Genomic DNA, 24,427 nt, shown 5'->3' with positions numbered 1-24,427 from the left:
AGTTGTAGTTATCTGTGGTTGAGTTCTGATTGTTATTATCTGTCTGCCAGAGCTTTTGAGGGAATATGTGTTAGTCAGTGGCAAACATCAGAAAACCAGCTTATGCTAGCTGAAGCAAAAAGGAATTTACTCACACAAACTAGGACAGCCAAGGGCACGCAGGCTTCTCCTACAGTATCTTTAGGCTGTGTTTGTCTCCCAGCTCTGCTTTTCCCTTTGTCACATCAGTCTCATTGTGGCACAAAGGTGGCCTGATAGTTCCAAGCCTCACAAATGTAGTAATCCCAGCAGAAAGAGGCAGTCTTCCCTCAAAGTTCTAGTAGAAAAATTCCAGGGAGAATTCTGATTGACTTTTTTGGATCATCTGGAGAAGTAGAGACTTGACAAACAGAAACAGACATCCCAGGCCAGGCACAGTGGCTCACGCCTGTAATCCTAGCCCTCTGGGAGGCCGAGGCGGGTGGATCGCTTAAGGTCAGGAGTTCGAGACCAGCCTGAGTGAGACCTCGTCTCTACTAAAAATAGAAATAAAAATTATCTGGACAACTAAAAATATATATAAAAAAAAATTAGCCGGGCATGGTGGCACATGCCTGTAGTCCCAGCTACTCGGGAGGCTGAGGCAGTAGGATCGCTTGAGCCCAGGAGTGTGAGGTTGCTGTGAGCTAGGCTGACGCCAGGGCACTCACTCTAGCCTGGGCAACAAAGTGAGACTCTGTCTCAAAAAAAAAAAAAGAAACAGACATCCCTTTCCAGCATTTTTTTTTTTAAATGAAAATTCAAAATTAACTGTCCTGCCGTCATTTCTTCTAGGTCCTTTGAAGGAACACTTTACAAAAGAGGGGCTCTGCTGAAAGGATGGAAGCCTCGTTGGTTCGTTTTGGATGTAACAAAACATCAGGTAATACTGTTAAAGCAAAAAAAATGACTTTTGTCTAGGCTAGTCTCAGTTCCTGGCTATTATGTGGCCCTCAGCAGACAGATACATTCTTAACATAGCAACTGCTTTCCTAGCATGTCTCATATGCCGTCAGCAGGGCTCTTCCAGGGCTCCAGATGTCCTTGAGCAAGGACAAGTACCCTTCTGAGGGAAGTTCAGGCAGAGGCTATAACTGTTGAGCCTAGAGCGTAAAGAGCAATAAAACTCTTTTCTTTTTCAATGCTCAAATATCTCCTGCTGCCAGCTCTTAAGACCCAGGTCAGGGAGCTCCTGAGGTTTTTCAGCCTGTTATATGCAAACCACATGCACATACAAGCCTATACCTGTGAGCACTCCCCAGAATACCTTCATCCCTGCAGCTGAAAGCATCTGTTCAAAACTGAGGGTGAGGGCATTGACTTACTTAACATTTATTGAACCCCACCCGTGCCCATCACTGTACTGCTCACTAGAAGACAGTGTTATCCCTCAAAGATGACAGCAATAGAGGAGCAGGTAAAGCCCTGAAAGAGGCAGAAGGGGATGTGCTCACCAAAACCTGAATTCACAGTGGCCAGGTACTAGACTGGACCTTGCTAACTATGTCAAGAAATCTTTTGCCCGTTGTTAGGTTCTGGACTATTGCTGTAGCAGCCTCTGCAATCCTTAGCATCAAAATCTTTGCTCCAGTCATCTCAAGGGAGAGTGATTCCTATGCAAGCCTCCAGCAACTCTGTACCCTTCACTAGTGAGAGTTGCATGGCCTCCTGTATTCTGACTGCAGGCCTTACTCCTCCTTGGAACTGACTAGTCAGCCTTGATTCTCAATGCATTCATCTATAAAATAGTCTGTTGGGAAAGACCTGAACTGTTAGCACTATATTATACTATAGTTGGACCTGCATCTAGAATACTCCTTCCAGATAAAGACTCTTTCCTGATGAAAACTGTATTTGGGGGCCACCTTTTCCTCCTCATAAGGGGCTTCATAAAGATTACACAGAGTCTTTGTGGGAGAATATAGAGAATTTATTTTCAAAAATACAAATGAAAGCCCTTTTAGGAGGCTATCCTTTAAAATAACAATGTCTCTGAAATCATAGTGCTACACTATTTAGAAAAGTTCCATTAAACCACCAAATATAACATAAGAGAATGTCATAATTTTTCTGTAATTTACAATTACATCAAATTATACTAGCATTCTTACCGATTTTTTGGACCTCTTTAACATGAAAGGTATACAGTTTTTCTGTTTAGCCCTACTCATACCATGCCTTCAGGGAGAGACAGAGAAAAGTCTGAGGCCAGAACCACAGTATTGGAAGCACCAGACATTCCTGCCATGTACACTAGAGAGTGAAATCCACAGACTATGGACCAATAAGTCTTCTTCACCAGCAATCTCTCTAGCTTTTAAAAGTATTTTTTCATTTTTTTCTTTTTCCAAAAGTAATACATGCCAAAATCAAATATTTCATACAGATCTAAAAGTCCCCCTGTGCAGTCACATGTTAAACTATCTATTGTAGTCCTCAAAAATCATTTTATACCTACATGCTCTTTGGCAACTTGCTTTTTTAAATAATGTATCTTGAATAATTTTCCTACCAGTTCATACAGATAAAGGTTTTTGAAAAGTATTCCATTTTATTGATGTACTTTCATTTAATTAACCAATGCTCCATTGAAAGACAAGTATCTTTTCCAATGTTTAGCTGATAAAACCAGTGCTGAAGGCAACCTCCTCATACGTGTATCTTTGCATGCTTGTGGGAGTGCTTCTGTAGGATAACTTTCTAGAGATGGGAAAGATGTTTCAATAGGCATAAACATTTTAAATTTTAGTCAATACTGCCCTCCAAAAAGTTTCTAACAAACTATACTCTCACTGACAGTATTTGAGAGTCCCTAATGCCTTACTGGTATTATCAGCCATTTTGAATATTTCTTAATTGCTTTTCTTTGATCAGAGAGGTTGATCATCTTTTCAGATATTTATAGATTATCTGTATTTCTACTGTGACTTGCCTTTTGAGATCCTTTGACCATTTTTCTACTAGGTTTATCTTTTTTTAAAATCAATTTCTAGAAATTCTGTATATTTCCTAAATATTAACTTCTATATTTAATTTTTGTTGTTAGCTGATTTAATTTTATTTTTTAATATGTAATACATTTATTTGTTCAAATTTCAAAAAGTACATAAGTCTTTTTTCCAATCCTTTCTCTCAGCTACCTAGTTCTCCTTTCTAAAAGCAGTATTATTTTTTGTGTATTCTTCAGGCACAGTTTAGCATATATAAGCAAGAAACAGGAAAGTATTCAAATAGTTTGAAAAGCTATGCAGTTTTCTCTTTCTGTGTTTATTATGTCTCATCTGTATCCTTTTGGTTCCAGCTACGATACTATGACTCAGGTGAGGACACAAACTGTAAAGGCCACATTGATCTGGCTGAAGTAGAAATGGTCATCCCTGCTGGCCCCAGCATGGGAGCCCCAAAGCACACGAATGACAAGGCTTTCTTTGACGTAAGTTGATCTCTTTTCCTGGCTCTGCCCTGCACATCACTCCATCTGCCTCCAAGAATTATGGGGTCCTCAGAGCACTTGGTGACTGCAGATGGGTGACAGGCCCCTGGCTGTGGGAATTGCTCCAGAACTTGAACTTAGCTCTCTTGATTCCCCACACTAACCTCTCTTGCTGTCCCATATCTCAGAAAAGCTGCAAACTGCTTTGCACAAAAGGAATCCAACCACATATGGAAGCAGATGAACTCCTTGTTAGTTATTTCAGTCACTGCCTACTTTAAGAACAGATGCTACTTCTCTGTGTATTCAGTGGTCTTCATGCTTGACCATCCACAAAAAACTGCCCTTGGTCACACATGAAAACTATCTGCCCTAATATCTTCAGCAGCCGTTAGGTGGGCCTTGGGGCATTTTTCAGGCCACATGATAGAAGGAGACTTAACTAGTCCCAGGAGTCAAGCAGGGCCCTACTCAGGGTATAAGGCCATTTCCCTGACTCTGGGCTTCCAGTATGGCTCCAGCTAAAGAAAGGGGACACAAAGGCCAACTTCATGGTGCAGATGAATCCCAGGCTTCCCATTGGAGCACAAGGAGCTGTGTTGGTGCAGTGCATGGGAGAGGTCAGAAGCTCCAGCCATTCCTGACCCTTCCTCCTTAGTCAAAGGGCCTAGAAGAGCAAAAGTATGGCTCTCCCAGTATGTTTCATTTTTCTGCCAGTACCCTTCTATTAACATCCCCTTTAACTTTGGGGACTAGAAAAGTAAAGTGACTTATAAAGGCAGTGACATATGGTAGTAGAGGGAGAAAAAATACAGAGGTATGGAAAAGGAAGATCATAGGGATTGATTTGTCACTTACCCAAAGCCATAAAACAGCCCTGACTTTCATCTCTGGTTCTCTGTCATTTGGTTTTGTAGCTCAAGACCAGCAAACGTGTATATAACTTCTGTGCCCAGGATGGACAGAGTGCTCAGCAATGGATGGACAGGATCCAAAGCTGCATCTCTGATGCCTGATGCCCATGGTCAACATACGCCGAAGTAGTAGAGGAACTTGGGCTGCCCAACAGAAAAAAGAAAATCCTTGAGGAGCTAACCACATGTCATCCCACGGCCTGAGGTTCTCCTGCCCAGGCCCCTCTGGCAGCAATTGCTATGTCTACTTAACCTGCATGGCTTTGTCACACAGGTCTGGTCAAGAGCCCGAGGCACTCCCTGTAGCTTGCACTAAATTGTTCTAACAGGGTCTTAGTGGTTAGGGATCAGAAGATGCCTCCTGAGCCAACTGTCACCTGCCCCCAGGCAAAATGGCTACCACCTACCTGGGTCCTTCTTCATGAAAGCTAGATCCTTTTGTTCTCCAACATCATAATTTCCTTGGAGAGCTTTTTAACAAGCAAAACTCAAAACCCTCCAAGATTATCTCATATTCTACACAGAATAGGTTTCCCATCAGAGGCACCTACTCGTACTTCCTGACCTTTGAGATGCTCAGTTCTCTGGTGCTGCCAAAAGGTGCTTCTCTCTGCCATTGGGGTTCACAGCAAAAGACATCATTGCTCAGTGGCAGGCAAAGAGGGAGTACACAGGCTTATTCCAATGGAAAAAGACTGTCCAGGGAATGATGCAATAGTGAATAGGCCAATGCAGGAAAATACTGCTTCCAAAACACTGACTTCTCTAAACCAGCAGTGCTGTGAGGATCCAGGGCCTGTGTTCCTGTGTATTCTTCTGCTCCCGGACAGCTTCTTACACAAAATAACATGCAAAAAGCTGAATGCACTAACCCACAAAACAAACACTTGCACTGAACTCCTAATGAAGATGTTGGGAAGACAGAGGCCATCTATTTATGACCACACATACCTGTGACAAGGGCTGTGTAGACCATAGTCACACTGTGGCATGACTGGATACCCAAACAACACTTCTGTACATGAAAAGTAAGAACTGTCTTTAGATTTTCTTTACTTTTGATAACCTTGTGTTTGTTCAGCTTAAGATTCAAGGAATGCTGTTTGCTTATTATAAACAGCATCTCCGCTACAGCAACTGACACCAATTGGAGTCATAGGTAGCTAGATCATAGGTAGCTAGATCATTACCTTTGTTTTGAAATGTTAATATGTTAAATACTAAACTAATATTTCAAAAATATGTATATATGATTTCTATATCCTTGTTTTCCAGATAGCTTGCTTATAATTTAATATAAAAGTAACTAAACTGATTCATTTATAAGATTTCAATAACGAAATGGTTCCCTTTTTAAAAATAAAAAATACTTTGTAGATTAAAAATACATTAGATTTTCAAAATTTAAAATTGTCTACACACTAGGAAATACAATTGTGTTAATATATAAGAAATTGGGGGATAAGAATGAAGGACTTTTCTATCATTTTCATTTTATAAATTGCCACCTGTGAAAATAGTTTTTGCACATCATTTGTATTTTTCTTTGTATATGAAATAATTTTTTGTACTTTGTAAAATATGGAGCCCATTGTACCTTTAGCTATTTCAGACTGTACACAGTGCTTCTTTTGTAACTGGATTCTTTTAACTGTCGTGAAGGCATTGCGTTGCCTTACATTCACTAACCATCTTGAATTAAATCATTTTCTTATGAAAAAGTATCCCTTGTTCACTGTGAAATAAAGTTCATTCTGCAGTCCACAGCACTCAGGAGGGTAACATTCAGGATTCATACAGGAGACTAAAGATTCAAGAATAAAACAAAGCATGACCTACTTTGTGCTTTGGTTCTGCTGATGTCATCACTGCCCTTTGCTCAGGAAGTGACCGGGGATGCTGGACATGCTGGCATGAGCTTCTGGGTTCGATTAAGAGATGTGAGGCCAAGATTCTCACTCCCGCTGCCATTCCCACCACAGCTCTAATAAGGGACTTAACCAATTTCACACAGTTTACCTCTTCTGGGTCAGTTTTACTACCTATGGTAATGGCAATCTGTGAAAATTTTAGGCATGAGACTTTTTTTTTTAATAAGATAGATAGTCTCGCTCTGTTGCCCAAGCTGGAGCGTAGTGGCATAATCATAGCTCACTGTAACCTCCAACTCCTGGGCTCAAAAGTGATCCTCCTCCCTGGGCCTCCCAAAGTGCTGGAACTACAGACATGAGCCACCTTGCCCAGCCTAGGCATGAGACAATGAAGACTGGTTGGGTAGCAGATTTTTCTGCTTCAGGGAACTGTTAAACTGCATAAATGAATGATCAGAGGTTGCAGTTTTAGACAACACTTCCTCCAGTTAAGCCCCTGGAATTTACCTCATGCAAACAACAAGGAATAGCTGGTTCTCATCTCAGGGCTGAACCATTAAGCCCTTTGACAACCAGGAGCCCTCTGTGAGTCAGGCTAGAAAGCCCCCAAGAGCCACCAAGGCTCCAGGTGAGGCAGTGACATCCCCTTCCTTGAGCCTTTAGGTCTCCTTAGTCCTGAGGGTACATTGATCCAGCCAAAGCCCCTCAGGCCCTTTCCTTGGTCCTAGGCCTCTCTTCCTAATGGCTGGCCTGCCATCATGCCCTGCTGTGTCCCTGAGATCCAATCAGGAGGGAAACAACTGGGACTGGGGGTCGAGCAGGAGCTGTGTTCACTGTATTGTTATCTGGATGCCCTTCATTCCTCAGCTCTTAGCTGTGAAGGGGAGGAGGACAGTGGGTTCCAAGGGAGAAGGACTCTGGCACCCTGCAAGAGCCTTAACAGGGCTTCTCCTTACCTGTGGCTCCTGTGACAAAACCTTTCTACATCTGGGCTCTTGAAAGATGTGGATACGAAGAACCATATTAGCATAGGTCACACACTTTCCAATCCTGTTGTCCCAAGTCCTTTAAGCCCACCTCCCAAATCCCTCTACCGTACTGTCTCCACTCCAGAGCTACAGCCCAAACTGTTACAGCACGGCAGGTTTGGCTCTCAATGGAAATTAACATTTTTATTTTTAGGTGTTTCATCAGGAGTTCTTATAAGAGTTATTAAGTAACCCCATCATCCCATAAAGAATTTCTGAAAGATCCCAAGCTGATAATCAAAAAATGCCCTCAGCAGTGGCAGCTAAAGCTATTAATTAAGCAAAGAATTAACTGGTATTGATGAAGAGATACGGTTTACAGCAGCCCCAACAAACAGACATACAATGTTAGCCACATATGTATCTTTTTTTAAAGTAAAAAGAAATAGATTAAAACTTTAATATGTTTTAGTTGTGGTTTTTTTGGTTCCCTCTTTTCCCCAGCATTCAGTCTATCTCTGCTATAAAATAATACCCAGCTCCTGAGTCTCCTTATCCCTCTTCATCTCCATCCCAGTGTTTGTGCATTTTATCCTAACACTGTTAACTCAGGGTTTCTCAATGTGCTGTTGACACGTTGGACTGAATAAATCTGTTCTGGGGGCAGCCCGGTGCCTCATGGGATACTGAGCAGCATCCCTGGCCTCCATCCACTAGTGCCAGCAGCACACACCTCAGTTGTGACAACCTCCGGACATTCACAAATGTCCTCTGGGCACAGAGTGACCCCCGTTGATAACCTCTGCTGTAACCGCCCCACCTTCCTAGAGTCACGGGATAAGAAGCCCAGTAAGAAAAAGGTCCAGATTAGAAGGGCTCCTGACGAAGACTCAGTTAAACAAATGAATCCACTGTAACCCCCACGCTGCCTCTAGCTCTTGGAGCTCCAGCTAAATTGAAGGAGAAGGGGGTCCAGTAAGGACTCTACACCACGGCTCATACACAGCAACTGCCCACAAATCTACCGGTGGGTAAATAGCCAGGAAGCCACTGGCTACAAAAGCAGAGTGCACCCTCTCCTGGAAAAGTGAAGAAACCTCGTTGTTACCAGCCTGGTACCCCAGCACTCCATGAAATTAGACAGTATTAGAAACCTACTGAAAAAAGTTCTATAATACTGAACTTTTGATTCACAAACTTCCCTTCCAGTGTCTGGTTCCAGAAGTTGCTCAGAACTTCCAAACAGATCTGTGCTTCCACCATGCAGTGCAGCTATTAGTGCTTTAAAGGAGGCGCGTGAGGACTGTCTGACCGTTTTGAAGACACCAGCCAGCATGCTGTCCATGCCAAACGTGTAATGCCAGGAGACATCATGTTAGGACACTATGTGAAGAGCTTAAGAATCCACTATAATGGGAAATGTTTCATTCTCAAAAACAAAAAAAAGGCAGAGGCAGGCACAGACCGTCGCATGATGGGAGCCAGGCTGCTGGGTTCCTGCCTTAAAAAAAAAATTCTGTACTTGCTGTTATTGGTGGTTCTGAAGGGTAGATATTTTTTTCCACGGGGTCAAAAGGTACCTAAGGGTATATGATTCCAAGAGGAAAAAACAAGGGACAGAAATCAGCTACTCGCAATTTTTCCATTTTCATTTGTGTGTGTTGAACGCAGAGACATAAAGCATTAATCCAAGGCAGGGCACAGTGGCTCATGCCTGCAATCCTAGCACTTTGAGAGGCTGAGGTAGGAGGACCACTTGAGGCCAGCAATTCGAGACGAGCCTAGGCAACATAGCAAGACCCAGTCTCTACAAGAAATAAGAAAACTTAGCACAGTGTAATAGCGCGTGCCTATAATCCCAGCTACTTAGGAGGCTGATGAGGGAAGATCGCCTGAGTTTAGGAATTCAAGGTTACGGTGAGTTATGGTTGTGCCACTACACTCCAGCTTGGGCAACAAAGCAAGACTATCTCCAAAAAAAAGCAAGTCAAAATGTTTCCATGAACAAGTTTCAGCAGTTCAACTTTATTATAAATAAACCTGTTAAAATGCCAGCATTTGGATTTTTTTGAAAACAAGTAAATATGATGTCAACTAAATGGTTATTTCTAGCATTTTTTATCATACAGTAGATTCCATCCATTCACTATCCTTTCTGAGTTGTCCTACCCGCAAGTACATATTTTTGTTTTTCTTTTTCTTAAAATTTGAGACAGGGTCTTGCCATGTTGCCCAGGCTGGTCTCCAACTCCTGATCCTCCCACCTCAGCCTCCCAAAGTTCTGAGACCACAGCATGATCCATCTTGCCTGGCTTCACGTATGTATTTTTATGTTGTCTTCAATGCTATTCCTGTATAAGTTTGCTATTAAAATACATTAAACTATAAAAAAAAGTTAATCCACATTTAGTGCTTAGAAGTTCTTCAGTCCTAAGACAAGCATGCAATGAGTGCTAGTGATAACCATTAAGGTCTGGGCTGCACAAGATGGCAAAGCCCCAGGAAGAACCAGCAATCTCTCACCCTCAAGCACAATTTCACTTTTACTCCCTCAACCTTCAACAGTCCTGACTCACCTTACTCTCAGGGAATCCCCACAGTTCTAGATTCTCCACTTCGCCTCCAGGGTGCCAGATATATTTTAGTTTTTAATAGTGTATTTAACCCAAAATATCCAAGATGTCATTTTAATGAGTAAACAATTTTTAAAAACTTAATGAAATATTTTATATTCCTTCTTGATAATAAGTCCTCAAAATCCAATGTGTATTTTACAGCACATCAGTTTGGACTAATGTGTTGTCTTTTTTGAACACCATTTCTGATATACCAAATGCCTGTCATTTTTCCATACCAGTTCTCCAGTTCTCCAAGTGGATGCCCAACAATTCAGTTCAATTCTGATACTAACTCCCCAGAGTTAGCACAAACCCCACAGGCTCAGGGCTCAGTCCCATAAGACTACCCCCCTTCAGACACTAGTTGCAAGTCCCAAGGACTACCAATACTTACGACCAACCAGCTATAAACTGGGAGGGACCCACAATCCTCTCTTCAGGTTCAATAATTTGCTAGAACAAGTCACAGAACTCCGGAAAACACTTTACATACTTTTACTGGCTTACTATAAGGCAGAGGTCCCCAACCTTTTTGGAACCAGGGATGTGGGTGGGGTGGGGTGCAGAGCTCAGGTGGTGATGTGGGGTTAGTCCTTTCCTAACAGGCCACAGACTGGTACTGAGCCGGCCCAGGGGTTGAGGACGATAGCTATAAGGGCTAAACTCAGGAACAGCCAAACGGAAGAGGTGCGCAGGGCAAGGCATGGGGTGAGGGTGCATACCACCTCCCCAGCACCTGACGATTTCACCCACCTGGAAGCTCTCCAGATCTCAATGTTCAAGAGTGTTTAAAACCCAATCTCCAGTCCTCCTCCCTCCCCTGAGGTTGGGGGTGAAAGTTCCCACCCTCTGTTCACTTGTTCTGTCTTTCAGGGGACCAGCCCCTAAGCTGAAGCTATCCAGGAGCCCCACCCTGAATCACCTCGTTAGCATAAACTCAGGTTTAGTTGAAAAGGGTGAGTTATGAGTAATAAAAGACACTCCTAAAAAAAAAAAGACACTCCTATCAGAAAATTCCAAGGGTTTTAGCCACTGTGTGTGGAGAACCCAGGAACCCAGGACAAAGACCAAATGTATTTTTTACTATACAGCGACCAGCAATAATTCCACTGCTACCATACTACACAATGCAGATTGATAGCACAGCCTGCAGTGGGAAAAGCTAGGCAGCAAGTGCTGTCTCTCTTCCAATCCACTATATGACCTTGAACCAGTCCCTTAACTTTGCTTGGTCTTTTACTTATAAAATGAAGGACCCAGATGATCCATCACTTTGTGATTCTAATTTACCTTGGCAAGGGCTCTGGTTCCAAACTGAGGTGTAAAGGATTTGCTGAAAAAAATCTAATCATCTAAATCAGTGCTTCTCAAATTGTAATGCACATGTGAATCATCTTGTTAAAATGAAGATTCTGATTCCGTAGCTCCAGGGTGGGGCTTGACATCCTGGTTGGTTGTTGTATGAGACAGGGTCTTGTTCTGTCCCCCTGGCTACAGTGCAGAAGCAGGATTCCTAGCTCACTGCAGCCTCTCTCCACACACACGCGCGCACACACACACACGCGCACACACACACACACACAAATGGGAACTATGTGAGGCAATGGATATGTTACTTGATTCGGTACACAATGTGTATGTATATCAAAACATCAAGTTGTATGCCGTACATATATACAATTTCTTTTTTTAAGAGACAGGGTCTCGCTCTGTCTCTGGAGTGCAGTGGCACAATCATAGCTCACTGTAACCTCGAACTACTGGGGCTCAAGCGAATCACCCACCTCAGCCTCCTGAGTAGCTGGGACTACAGGTGTGTACCACCACCTGGCTAATTTTTGTTATTTTTGTAGAGATGGGGGGTCTCACTGTGTTGCCCAGGCTGGTCTTGAACTCCTGGCCTCAAGCGACCCTTCCACCTCAGACTCCCAAATTCCCAGGATTGCAAGCATGAGCCACCACACCCAGCTGACATTCTGTATTTCTGATGAGCTCCCAGGTGATGCCACTGGTCCAGGGACCACACTTGGAGTAACAAAGATGAGTCTTAGTCCTCTGAGAAGCAGACAGCAATGGGAGGAAATCAGGAGAGACTGCGAGACCCAAGAGACCATGATGCAGGTGTGACCCTTGTGAAAGAGAAAGGGGGGGAAGGGAAGTTGGTTAGAGGCGACTTAGACTGCAGGGCAGTTGTAATGAAGTTCAGCAGGGCAGATGAGAAGCTCTCAAGCCATCAGGGGAAATCCCACATCTTCCAAGAATGGGCTGCCTGGGATCCCTGCCACGCCCCATCGCTGGCTGGGAGCAGCCCATGGGAAGCACGGTCTTAGCACAAACAGTAATAGAGTTCAGGATACAGCAGCTGGGGCAAAGAGTCAATTACAGTCCCTGCAATCAGAGACCCATTTCCTCATCTGTAAAATGCAAGGTTGGGTTTATTTATCCTACAGCTTCCACAGCTGTGATGGTCTTTTTGCGTCCTCTCTGCAGTCCCTGGCCTCATCTAAGCCTAAGGGTTGAACAACAGATGCCGGGTCCCAGGGGAGAGCCCCCCACTCCGGCCTCAGCAGATCCACCTCCTCACTCCCCGCAGGTCCCCCGAGGCTCAGTGCAGCCCAGCCAGAGGAATGTGAGCCATTCCCGGCATCTCCTCCCCTGCGGCCAGCCCAGAGAGGGGCTGAGGCCTCTGGGCCCTTCTGACAGGAAATTAGCTGGGCCTGGCCTTCCCCACTACCAGCTGCTCTGCTGACCCTGACCCTGTGTTTTCTGAAACTTGATACTGCAAATTTCACAGCCTCTTCTCCATTCCCAAGGAGGCCTGCCTGAGCTGTGTCTAGCAGGGCCGCCAGCCTGTACGTGGACTGCCTTCCTGCCCTGGAAAGGGCCCAGGCTGAGAGTGGAGCAGGAAAGCCTGGGGCCCGGACCCTGCTGTGACCCTGAGAAGCCCTACCCCTCCAAGCAATGAGTCTCCCCACCTCTGAGCTGTGAGACACCCCCCTCATACAGAGTGGCTGCAATGTGGGGAATGGGTCGGATGGACACAAGAGGGGCAGCCGTGAGACCACTTCAGAGGCTATTGCAATGGTCCAGGGAAGAGATGGGATGGGACGGTGAAGATGAGAACCACGGAGTCAAATACATAGGAAGGAAGATGGCGAGAAACTGGTGATGGTTTGGCCATGAGGCTGAAGGACAGACGTGCCAAAGGACCTCCTAAGTTTCTGAGTTGCACAGCTGCATGGCTGGCGGTACCCTTTGTGAGACGGCGAACACCAAAGGACAACTGGGGTTGAGGTGGGGAAGAGAAAAGATCCTAAGGTCGGCCTTGGACAGGTAGAGTCTGAGGTGCCTTTCAGATGTCCCAGTGAAGAGGCTGAGCATTTGGATATCACAGAGTAACAAGCTGGAAATACACATTTGGGAGGCAGAAAAGTAGAGACGGTCATTAAACCTGAGGACGTGGCTAAAACTGCCAAGGGAGAGAGAATGGAGTGAGCAATGACGAGGGCCCAGCCTGCACCTTAAGGACACTAATGTTCAGTGGTCATGTAGAGGAAGACGACCCTGCCATAGAAGGGACAGAAAAAGAGCAGCCAGAGATGTAGAAAGAACCAGAAGAATGCTGTGCCATGCAAGGAATGGAGAAGAGTGTTTCAAGAAGCAGGGGAATGTTCAGGACCATTGATGCTGCTGGAAAATCTGAATAAGAGAAGTAAAAAACATACTTTGGATTTAGTGTCCTGAGGTCACCGGTGACTTTAAGGGGTGCTGTTTCAGTGGAGTGAGGCAGGTAGAGGCCAAGCTGTCATGGATGGGAGGCATCCGTGAGGGGTGAGGAATCGAGGACAAGGCGTCCAGGCAGGCAGCCCTGGAGACCTTTCCCTGCACGTGAGAGGAGAGCTGGGCAGGGGGACGTGGAGTCAAAGAAAGGGGCTTTTGTTTTTGAAGGAAAGTGAGACTTTAGCATGTTTAAATGTTGAGGAGCAGGATCCTGTTCAGACAAGAGGTTGACAATACCTGAGAAAACAGGGATGACACACAGAAAAATGTCTTTTGAGAAAGCGGGAGGGCTTGCCAGGGCCTCTCAGCAGGGCAGTAGGTGAGCTGGGGGGAACGCACAGCCCACGGTGGACTTTGCCACCCACAGGGAGGAGCGGGGAGCAGTCCCACGAGTCACCCCCATTCTGCTCTGGCCTGAGGAGAAAAACTTCTCTGGGACGCTGAGGTTAAGGAGGTAAGAGTGGCTTCCAGCAGTTCGGAGAGTAGTTTGCCCGGGCACAGCAGGCACGGGCAGTGGGGGGCTCGGAGGGAACGTCTCCAGCCCTGCGAGGCCGGCTCCTGGGCGCTGGGCTAGCTGTGGCACCGCCTCTGGGTGCTCTCCATGCCCCTAGCCAAGGCCAGTGCCCTTGGGTGGCCAAACACATGCACCTTGTGGACTGTATTCAACCCCAGCTGAGAACAGCAGGGGTTGGAGACAGCCAGACACTGGTGGGTCATGGTGTCCTAACTAAGGGTGCTACGTCCCTGGGAGAAGAGCCATGGGCCCCAAGGCCTATTATGGACATGAGGCCATTGCCAGTAACAGGATGCCTGGAGACCTGCCGGATGCCACCCCTGAGTCCAGAGTCCTCAGATCCCTCCATTCCAGCCTGGCAGTACCACCTTGGCTCTGCTGGTGTGGGACAGTCCCAGGCATAGCACAGAGCAGTATCTCAGAGGATGCTCCCTAGCCCAGGAGCATCAGCATTACCTGGAAACTTGTTAGAAATGCAAACTCTCAGGACCCACCACGGATCTACGGAATCAAAAACTCTGGGGTTAAGGTCCAGTAGTCTGTGTTTAACAGACTTTCCAGGTGACTCTGAGTCACCACCTCCATAAGGTATCAAGCCATCCATCTCCATTCACTGTCCCTCCATTAACCTAAAACGCACACATTCTAACCACTCATTTCTCCGTCCCATTTAACCATCTGTCTTCGTCAGTTTGGGTTGCTATAACAGAATATCACAGACTCGGTAGCCTAAAAACAACAGAAATGGAAGTCCAGGATCAAGGTGCCAGCATCTTGATCTGTGTCTGGTGAGGGCCCACCCCCAGGCTCATAGCAAGCTAGCTGTCAACCCTCCACGTTAATGTTCTGTCCAGCCACCTGTGCCTAGCCATCCAATCTGATCTGAGGGCTCACCAGCCTAAATACTGCTTGATTCATATTACATACATATCTAGTCACCTATTCAGTATCTTCACAACCCATTTATACTGGAAAAGAATATTTAAGCTCCAGTACCCACCCCACCCGCCTCCCCTGTCTGAGGAAAATGCATACAAACATTTCTTTCTGCATAATGCTTCAGGATCGTATCATGTGTACTAAGTGAAATCAGTTCTTCCCCGAGAAACCCTGATTAGACTAGGGGCTGGTTCTTGGGATTCCTCAACTAAGGCAACTATGTATGTGTGTGTATAATTTCATATACATATTACATATATAGTGTGTGTCTATATACAGTAGCTTATGTGTGTGTTACATATAGATAAGGATATATTATATAGATACAGATCTATCACACACATGCATACATCTATAACTTCAATAGCTTGCCATAAAACTCTGCCCAAAGAGGTTGTCTGTATAGGCTCATAACAGATTTAGCCAATCACACACATTCTCTTCATTCTCCTCCTTGGAGAGCATGAATGTTAGGTATTATTGAGAAGTCAGGTCACTTCAAGCTCCAGTTCTATCCTGAACAATGGTAAGCTATGTTCCAGTTTTCCATTAAGCCTACTGTATACCTCTACCTTGAAAGAGTGAGACTGGGAGTGACCCTATATCTCAGAAGCAGATGTCTGTGCTGCTGGCTGTGTCCCTACATCCCTGCATGAGGCCCTCCTTATCCAAGACAAATGTCAAGCTGCCTCTGCTGGAGGGTGGCGCTAGATGGCCACATGTCCTCCTTGTCCCAAGCTGATCTAAGCAGGACCCCCTCACCTATGGGAAAACCATGCAAAAGCTGGTCATGACAGTATGAACTAAGAGACTGCTACTGTCTGCTATTGAGCCATTCAGTCAGCAGCTTTGACAATATTCAGGCCCTCTTGCTTCAAACATTTCTTCACTCTGTTATCTCTTGGCTTTACTCCAACATCACTGGCCACTCCTTCCAGGTTTCCTTTGGTGATTATTCTTCTCCCAAACCTCAAACATTGGAATGGGCCCAGGTGTCATTCCTGACACCTGTTTTCTTCTCTATTTACACTCTCTCCCTAGATGATCTCCTTCAATCTCATGGCTTTAAACGCCACCTAGACGGTGGTAAGTCCTAAATTATAACTCCAGCTCAGACTTCTTTCCTGAAACCCAGACTCATCTATCCATCCACTTGAACATGAAAAGGCATCACAATCTGAAAATGACTAAAATTAAATTCCTGTCCCTGGACCCTTTCCTCCCAAAAAAGAAAACTTCCTCTTCTTCAGAAACAGGACCCCTGTCTTAGCAGAGGCCCTGGCCAAAAATCTTACAGTTGTCCTTGACTGAATTTCCCTTCTCTCATACCCATATCCCATCTATCAGCAAATCCTGATAGCTCTACTTTCAAAATGCACCCTAACTGGGACCACTTATCACCACCCTCACCATTGCCACCCTGGTCCAAGCCACCACCAACTCTCGCCTGGATTTCTGCAGTAGCCTCCTAACTGGTCTCCCTGCTTGCATCCAGCCTTGCTCTCTCCAGCATATTCTCAACAGAGCAGCCAGAGTGGTCCTTTTGAAAACGTAAGATCATGTCACTTCTCTGTTGAATATCCTCCAATGCCTTCCCCTGTTTCTTGGAGTAAAAGTCTAAGTCCTCACAATGGCTTGCAAAACTGTTCATGATCTGTCCTCTGCCATCGTTCTGACCTCACCTCCAGTACCTCCCCGCTTGTTCATGCTACATCAGCCACAATGGCCTCACTGATGTTCCTCAAACATGCCGAGAGAGTTCCCACCTCAGGACCACTGCACTTGCCGTGCCCTCTTGCCACAACGTTCTTCCCCCAGATATCATCACAGCTCATTCCCTCACTTTCTTCAGATCTCTGCTCAAATATTACTGTATCAGGGACACCCTCTCTGAGCCTCCATACACAGCAGCAACCCACCCCTCCCCAAGCACCTCCCACACTCCTTACCTTGCTTTATTTTTTCCATAGCATTTACCATCACCTCACAACTAACTGCCTACTATCTGTCTCTCTCCATTGGAAAGCACACTTCACAGAGGCAGTAACTTTTTGTTCACTGCATATTTTTCAGCACATAAGAGCTTTGTTGAGGTACAAACAGGCAAACAAGTCAGCACTTGGTAAGAACTTATGGAAAGAATGAGGAAGAGCGGCTGAGAGGATGGCTACTGGGCTGTGAGGAGGAAATCCAAGCAGAAGGAGCTGGCTACAGAGGAATGAGCACACAGAGAAGAGCAGTGGAGGGGGGGATGGCAAGGTCCTCAAGTGATGGAGAGAAGAGCTGCCATTCCTGACTTTCCAGGTCCAATCTTTACGAGGCCTGAATGTCAGTGCTTTCTGCACGGTTGCCCATTATATTCTCAAAATCATTCCCCTCTTTCTTGAAAACATTTGGTTTCTTTGTTCCTTGCAACAGAAGTAGTCTTGACTTGAATAGTTTCCTTCCATCCATCCATCTCTACATACGCTCCCAATCATCTGTACATCTAATCATCCGTCTACAGATCAAACATTCCACTAGTCCATCCATCCCCAGAAGCATCCATCATCCTAGAGCTCACCCATCAATCCATGTAACCAAACAACTATCCATCTATGTGTCACCCTCTCAAAACATCCAGCTAGAGTGGAGCCAGGTCATAAAGTGTCTCAGGACCAGGCTGAGGCAATCCAACTTTGTTGCTAAATGGTGGCGAGCTATGGAAGGTAAAAAATAAAATTACAGTCAGGTCTGTATTTTAGAAAAATAACTCTCGCAGCTATGAACAAGATAGATTAGAGCGGGGAAGTCTAAAGGCAAGAAGACCCGTTGGAGTAATACTGCTATATTCTAGATGATGCATTAGGGCAGGGGCATGGGGCTTGAGACAAGAAGATTCGAGAAAGAGGTAGGGCGAGCAGTCCCGGGAGCAAGCCCAGTCTAAAAGGACAGGCCCTGCCCAGACGAAGGACTGTCTGGTAGAGGCCCTCGGTTATGCAACCACCGGGCCAGCCCAGGCACCGTTAGCCCCAGCTCTCAAGTGGGGCCATTCCTCCTGCACATTCAGCCCAAGCCCTGGGGGCAGAGAGTTCTAGTAAGCCCAACCCAGAACCAGCCCTCTCTGGGGCCACCTGCAGAGCTCTCTGTCCTACAGCTCAAGGCCCTGAACAAATGGTATTTCCAGAGTACACAGTCCCGCACCAGCTCGTCTCACAGCTGAGCCCTGGCTATGAAAGCTGGGGCCTCGTCTCTATTAATTTCCTTCACATCCTCAGAGGCTGGGCCTCAGGCCCAGTGAAGTCACGGGCTGGGAGGCAGCCCTGGCTCCCCGCCCGGCCACAGAGGCTATATTTGGAGCAAGACAACTCCCTACAGACACAGAGCTAGGACCCACCCCAACCAATTCTGAGTATCCAAGCAGTGTGGCTGTCACTCACCATTTCACTTGTTTGTTCGTTCATTCATTTGTTCACTCATTTATTCATTACACAAGTATTTATTGACCCACTAGTATGATGTGGCAGGTACAAAAGGATGTATGGTGGGAACATATACGTATATGCGCATATATGGGTAGCTGTGTCTAAGCAGGGCTGGCAGAACATACTCTGGGTGCCCTCCCTCTGGGTTCAGTCGTGCTGACTCACAATCAGGTGTCTATGGCGTCTGTGGGGACCTGTGTGCAAGTGTGTGCAGCCACGTGCTCTCTGAGGAGGTAGCTATGACTCAGTGGCTTGTGGCATCTGGGGGTACCTGTGCGGACTTGTGTCTGAGTGCAGGCACGAGCGCAGGCTCTTGCTCTCCAGGGGGTGGGGGAAGTGGTTGTGACTCAGCTGCACATGGTGACTGGGAGCCCACAGGCCAGCTGTGACTTTACAGCCTTGCTCACTTGCCAAGCCAAATAGCCAGTGCTGGGTGCAAACATTCTATCATCAAGTGTGCACGGACTAAGTCCTGCCAGGGAACCTCCAGTAAGCAGGAGAGACTCAGCAGTCTAGGCCCAGCTTCATCTGCCCCTGGGTCCCCTGCCTGCACCCCCACCACCACAGGTACAGAGGTCCCACCCTGCCTCCCTCAACCTTTCCAGTCTTGCCTCCTGGAGGTTCACGTCTGCTCCACCATCACCCCTCACCACCCGCCCCAGGTGCACACACATCAGGAACCAGGCCCAGAGGTACAGAGCTGTGGCTTTCAAGCTGCCAGCCTAATGCATTTTCCTACCACACCAAAAAACTCTTCTGTCCCAACCCTCACGATTGCTTCTTTCTCCAACTTCTGAACCTCTGAACCGCAGTCGCAGCCTTACCAGGCACACTCCAGGGACATTTTCAATCCACTGCGGGCCTCCCACGACCCTCCCCATGGGCCTCTGCCCCATCTTCACCTCTGTGCTCCTTGCCCCTATCTCCCTCTGGCTGTCTCTGTCCTTATCTGTCCCGAGTCTATCTTGGTCTCTTCTCCGAGTCAGGCTGTCTGTAGCAGAGGCTTCACAAGAATGGAGGTGCTGACAGAGTGGGGGTGTGGGGGAGGACACTCTGTGTCCCTTCTTCAGGCTTATCGGGAAAACTGAAGTCACTGCTCAGGGCTTAGGCTGGAATTTCGCCCTAGATGACCTTGCTGGGTTTGCTGGGGCCTCCGCAGGGACAGCCAGGGTCAAGGGAGTCAGGAAACAGGCCCCTGCTTGCTGGAGCAGGCCGCTCCCCTCCCTCCTCGTCCCAACAGGCCGCCTCCAGCCCGGGTCTGCGGAAAACGCCCGGGGGAGGGCGGCCCTGTCCTCCGCACTTGCAGGGACAGGGCAGGGGGCCGTGTGCGTGCCTGCCTGGAATCATGACCGGGGGGGCCCCAAGGGGAAACCCTCAGAGGCCTGCGGAGGAACGGGCGAGGCACCGACCACCTCCCCACCCCCAGGCTGCACCTGCGGCACGTGTTCCCGCACGGGACGGCCGGAGGCCCTGAGTAAGGGCACCTGGGTTTTGTCTCCCAGTCCTCAATGCCTGAGTCCCCCCGGGCAACTGCCCAGCTCCCTGAGCCTCGCTTTCCGCATCTGCAAATTAGGAAAACACACCAACCTTCAGAGTGGTGGAAGGTAGAATGAGATCACCTCAGGGCTGCCTCCCAGTAGGCGCTCAGCGACGGCGGCTTTGCTCACCCCGGCCGGACCCCGCGGGCGCAGCGCACGACTGCCACCTGGCGGCCGCGTCTGCCTCGCCCGCCGCCACGCTCGCCGCCGCGCGCCTGCGCAGACCTGCCCCTGCCCCGCCCCGCCCCCTGCCGGGGACCCCTGCGGCCGTGCCCCGCCCCCTTCCCCTTCCCTGCCCGGGGTCGCCATGGGCCGCGGGGGTCTGCACCGGAGATCGTTTCCCTGGGAGGCGTGAGCAGTTTGCACCCGCTGGGTCTCAGCCATTTGAGGACCTGCCAGGGAGACTCGGGATGGAGAGACTGGCCTTTACGCAGGCGCGGCGCGGGCGTGTGAGGAACCCGCGTTCCCATTCACACCTAAATGTAGGCCGGGAAGGCTGCGCACCGAAATCCTGGTGGATTGCCTCTGGAGAGGGACGTTATAGCGAGACACTTTATTCTCTTTGTATGCCTGCTTTCTCTCGATTTTCCACATTGCCTATGTATTCCTTGGTAATAGGGGATAAAACTACAAACAGGGTCTCGCTGTGTCGTTCTGGGTACAATACAGTGGCTTCGTCACAACTCACAGCAGCCTCAACTTCCTGGGCTCAAGTGATCCTCTTGCTTCAGCCTCCTGAGTAGCTGGGACTACGGGCGCTCACCACCACACCAGCTAATTTTTTCTATTTTTTGTGGATCTCGCTGTTGCTCAGGCTGGTCTCGAGCTCCTGGCTTAAAACTCCTGGCCTCAAGCCATCCTCCTGCCCTGGCTTCCCAGAGTGTTGGGATTACAGGCGTGGGCCACCGCACTGGGTCTACAAAAGTTATTTAGAGAGGGAGAAAAGGGGCTTAATTGGCCTGTCCATCAAGGGAATAATGGAAGTTTCCGGCTTTCTAGTATCTCACTTGCATGAAGACTCCCAGAGTACCCTGGGAGAAATGGAGAAATGAATACTGGGACTTGAGGCATTGGGGTTGATGGTCCATTTTTCACATATGCTGGCATTAACTTTCTTTGGGCAGTGGCTCACACCTGTAATCCCAGCACTTTGGTCAGCTGAGGCGGGAGGATCACTTGAGGCCAAGAGTTCGAGACCAGCCTGGGCAACATATTGAGACACCCCTGCCCCTTCCATCTCTACACACACACACACACACACACGTACACGTTAGCCAGGCACGATGGCATCTGTAGTCTGGACTACACATGTGTAGTCCTAGCTACTTGGGAGGCTGAGGCAGGAAGATTGCTTGAGCCCAGGAGCTTGAGGCTGCAGTGAGCTGTGATCACACCACTGCACTCTAGCCTGGGCAGCAGAGAGAGACCCTGTCTCAAAAAAGTAAATTAATTAAAAAGAAAGGAAGGAAAGTATCCCTAACCTCAGGATAGGGTGAGGTAGAGGCTCCAAATAGACCAGAAACTCTTGAGAGTTGAGGCGCCAGCCTGTCAATATTGTCTGGTTCAAGCTCCAACTGGGCCCAGAGGGGACTAGATCCAGGATATATTTGAGGACAAGAAATTTATTTCAGAAAAGGGCCTGCATTTGCTAAGGACCTACTTGGTGCCATGTGCTGGAAATAGGGTGATGAGGAGGCTGCCATTGCCCTTAAGGAGCTCTGGACTCACCTTTGGGAAAGCTCGTTAGAGCTGGAGTGCCAGTGGGGAGCCTCACCCCACTGCTGTCAGGAGATCAGCAAGAACATCACAAATGGCAGTGGAACCAGCAACTGTTGGTTGAGGCCCTGGGAGCAGGAGTGGAGAACAGCTCTGGCCACCACAGGAAATGGCCACCAAAGAAGCCACAGGACCACTGAAGGGAGAGCAGAGGTGGGGGTCCTCGGAGATCTACTGGGAGTTGGCAGTCACAGGGTCTTGAGATGCACTCCACAGCCTCACTGGGGCCTTCCAAAGGGCAGGTGTGACTGGGGAAGCGGGGCATTTCTGGGCAATCACCCTCACCTGGGACCTCATTTGTTGACTCATCCATTTAGACACTTGCCAAGTTACCTGCCTTTGCAAGACACCTTGCAAGTTGCAGACCTGCCTGTGGAAATGCAAAGACAGCACCTGAGGTGTTTCCCAAACTCTCAGTAGTAAGTAGATTTGCATGACCTACCACATTCACCTGGTGGATTTTCTCAGAATTTGCCAGTCTACCAACACGCCCGTCAAGTGGTCTGGCCCAGCCCAGGTGGAAAGCCCCTCCGCATGTGACTTTCTGAAGAACATGCACCAAGACAAGGGTAGTGTCTCCGTAATGTGGAGAGACCTGACTAGGTTATGCATGACAGGTTGCCACCATGTGCCTCCAGGTATGACACCCTGAGGACCCATCACCTATGCAGTATCCCTAACACACTCAGGGTGACACAGTAAGGTGAAACCAAACTAGAGGCAAGGTCTGTCTGACTCTCAAGTCTAGGGTCCTTTCCAACTTAGTGCTCTAAAGTCTAAAGCCCAGGCTGGGAGGGCAGCCACTCTAGACAGAAGCCATTCACTCTGTCCTTCGGCCATCTTCCAGCCAGCTGCAGTGAGGAATACAGGGCTCTGGGCTTTAGGACTCTGGGATGAAATCGTCCACCTCTCCACCTTTTTTGGATAGCCTGTGTGTTCTTTTTAAGTATTTCAGACTACAAATGCCTTCCCAAAAAGGAACAGAGAGAGCCCAGTCTGGCAGTGTCAGACAGCGATGCTGCTCTCTCATCAGCCTGGACTTTAAGGAAAGCGGACAACCAATCAGCACAAGGGTGGCAGCAGTCCTGGCATCCCCCAAAACCAGCCTGTGGGCAAAGTCTTCCTGGGGAAGCTTCCCAGGATGGGCCTGACAGCAGCAAAGGGAAAATGTAGAAAGTGGGGCTCAGAAAGGCTGCTCTCTGACACCTGCATGGGCTGCTGGTCCAAGCAGAAAGGGGGAGAGGTGGTGTGAAATGGGACAGCAAAGGAGGACTTCGGGTAGGGTGGAGGGGGCGGGCTGTGTGGCTTGGGGACTGAACAGAGTGGGGGTTGCTAGACAAAGCTTTCCTCTGCCCACTCCTAAAGTCCCACTGGCCCTCAGCTGGCCCCTGTGGACTGCTGTGGAGGTAGATGTAAACAGAGGAAGGCCCGCATTCCTGTGGGTGCACAACCCTAAGAGACATGGACTGCGTCTGTGTGGTGGGAACAGGAAAAGGAGGCTGAGTCCAACCCTGCTTGGAATTTCGTGTCTACCACAAATGTACCCACTACCCAGGGCCAAAGACTCGGCAGCCTCAGAAGGGTCAGGGGAAGCTGAGCACAGGACTAGAAAGGGTCCGTGCCCTGCATGTAGGGGTGACTCATGGTGAGTAGCTGGGTGATGGGAGATAAAACACACTAAGCAACGAAATGTTTGACACCGGAATGTAATGAAAGGACCAGAAAGGAGGCGGATGGTATAAATGAATAGCATCCTAGAAGAGGGTAAGGAATTCCAGTATGGATTTGGCATGTCCCTTTCTAGTTCCTTCTCTGCAAAATGACCAGTTTGGACCAGCTGATCTCTAGGGACTAGCCAGTTCAAGCATTCTAGAGGCAGTGCAGTTACAGACAGTAAACAGCACAAATCTTGAGTATAAAGTTGATAGATTTCTACATAGGTAACCACCACCCATTTCTAGCACCCCAGAAGGTTCAATTGTGTTCCTTCCCAGTCAATAACCACCCCCTCCCACCCTAGGTAACCCCCATTCTCACATCTAAATCCACAGAATAGCATTGTGTATTCTGGAAATTAATATAAATGGAATCATATAGTATGTGCTCTTTTGAATATGGCTTCTTTGTTCAACATAATGTCTGTGAGATTCACCCAAGTTGTATTCTCATATTCTCACAGTAATATGTTCATTTTCACTTAAGTGTAGTATCCTTCGTCTGAATATATCACAATTCATTTTTCTATTCTCTACTGATGGATATTTGGGTTGTTTCTGGTTTGGAGTGTTCAAAGCTGCTGTGAATCTTCTTACATAAGTCTTGCTGGACTTAAGCCTCATTTCTCTTGGGTAGGTGTGTCTTTGGTTTTAGTAGATGTTGCCAAACAGTTTCTCAAAGTTGAAGAGTGATTTTTATAATCTCAGATTGAATATATAAATAAAGATGGGAGTAGGGGGGAAAGAGACAAAAGAAATAGATAGTCCATAAACTATTCCCAAGAATGATTTTTTTCAATAAATTCTGAGCACCGGCTCTGCACTAGTAAAGGCTGTGGGGAATCTCTTCCACACTTCCACGTGGCCTGACCTCATTAC

At 47.5% G+C, this 24,427-nt stretch overlaps 1 protein-coding gene and 1 long non-coding RNA gene across 3 annotated transcripts in view; one reads left to right on the top strand and one right to left on the bottom strand.

The window, feature by feature from the left end:
- SBF2 (SET binding factor 2) overlaps positions 1–6,079 on the top strand; it is a 397,036-nt gene extending 390,957 nt beyond the window's left edge. For both annotated transcript variants that reach the window (XM_045557501.1, XM_045557500.1), the window contains 3 exons: positions 814–901; positions 3,320–3,451; positions 4,369–6,079. In XM_045557501.1, the coding sequence (XP_045413457.1) occupies positions 814–901; positions 3,320–3,451; positions 4,369–4,467 (319 nt within the window). In that variant the 3' untranslated portion in view covers positions 4,468–6,079. The remainder of the gene's footprint in view (positions 1–813; positions 902–3,319; positions 3,452–4,368) is intronic.
- On the bottom strand, positions 101–20,192 carry LOC123642430. Its single transcript, XR_006736450.1, has 3 exons — positions 20,107–20,192; positions 4,310–4,509; positions 101–316 (listed from the first exon to the last, which is right to left on the bottom strand). It is a non-coding gene; the product is annotated as an uncharacterized LOC123642430 (long non-coding RNA).
- Positions 20,193–24,427: the final 4,235 nt, after the last annotated feature.

Source organism: Lemur catta, chromosome 7 (assembly GCF_020740605.2).
Source record: "Lemur catta isolate mLemCat1 chromosome 7, mLemCat1.pri, whole genome shotgun sequence".
NCBI lineage: Eukaryota > Metazoa > Chordata > Mammalia > Primates > Lemuridae > Lemur > Lemur catta.
Note: the sequence above shows the minus strand (reverse complement) of the source record. Positions and strands in the feature narration are given on the sequence as shown.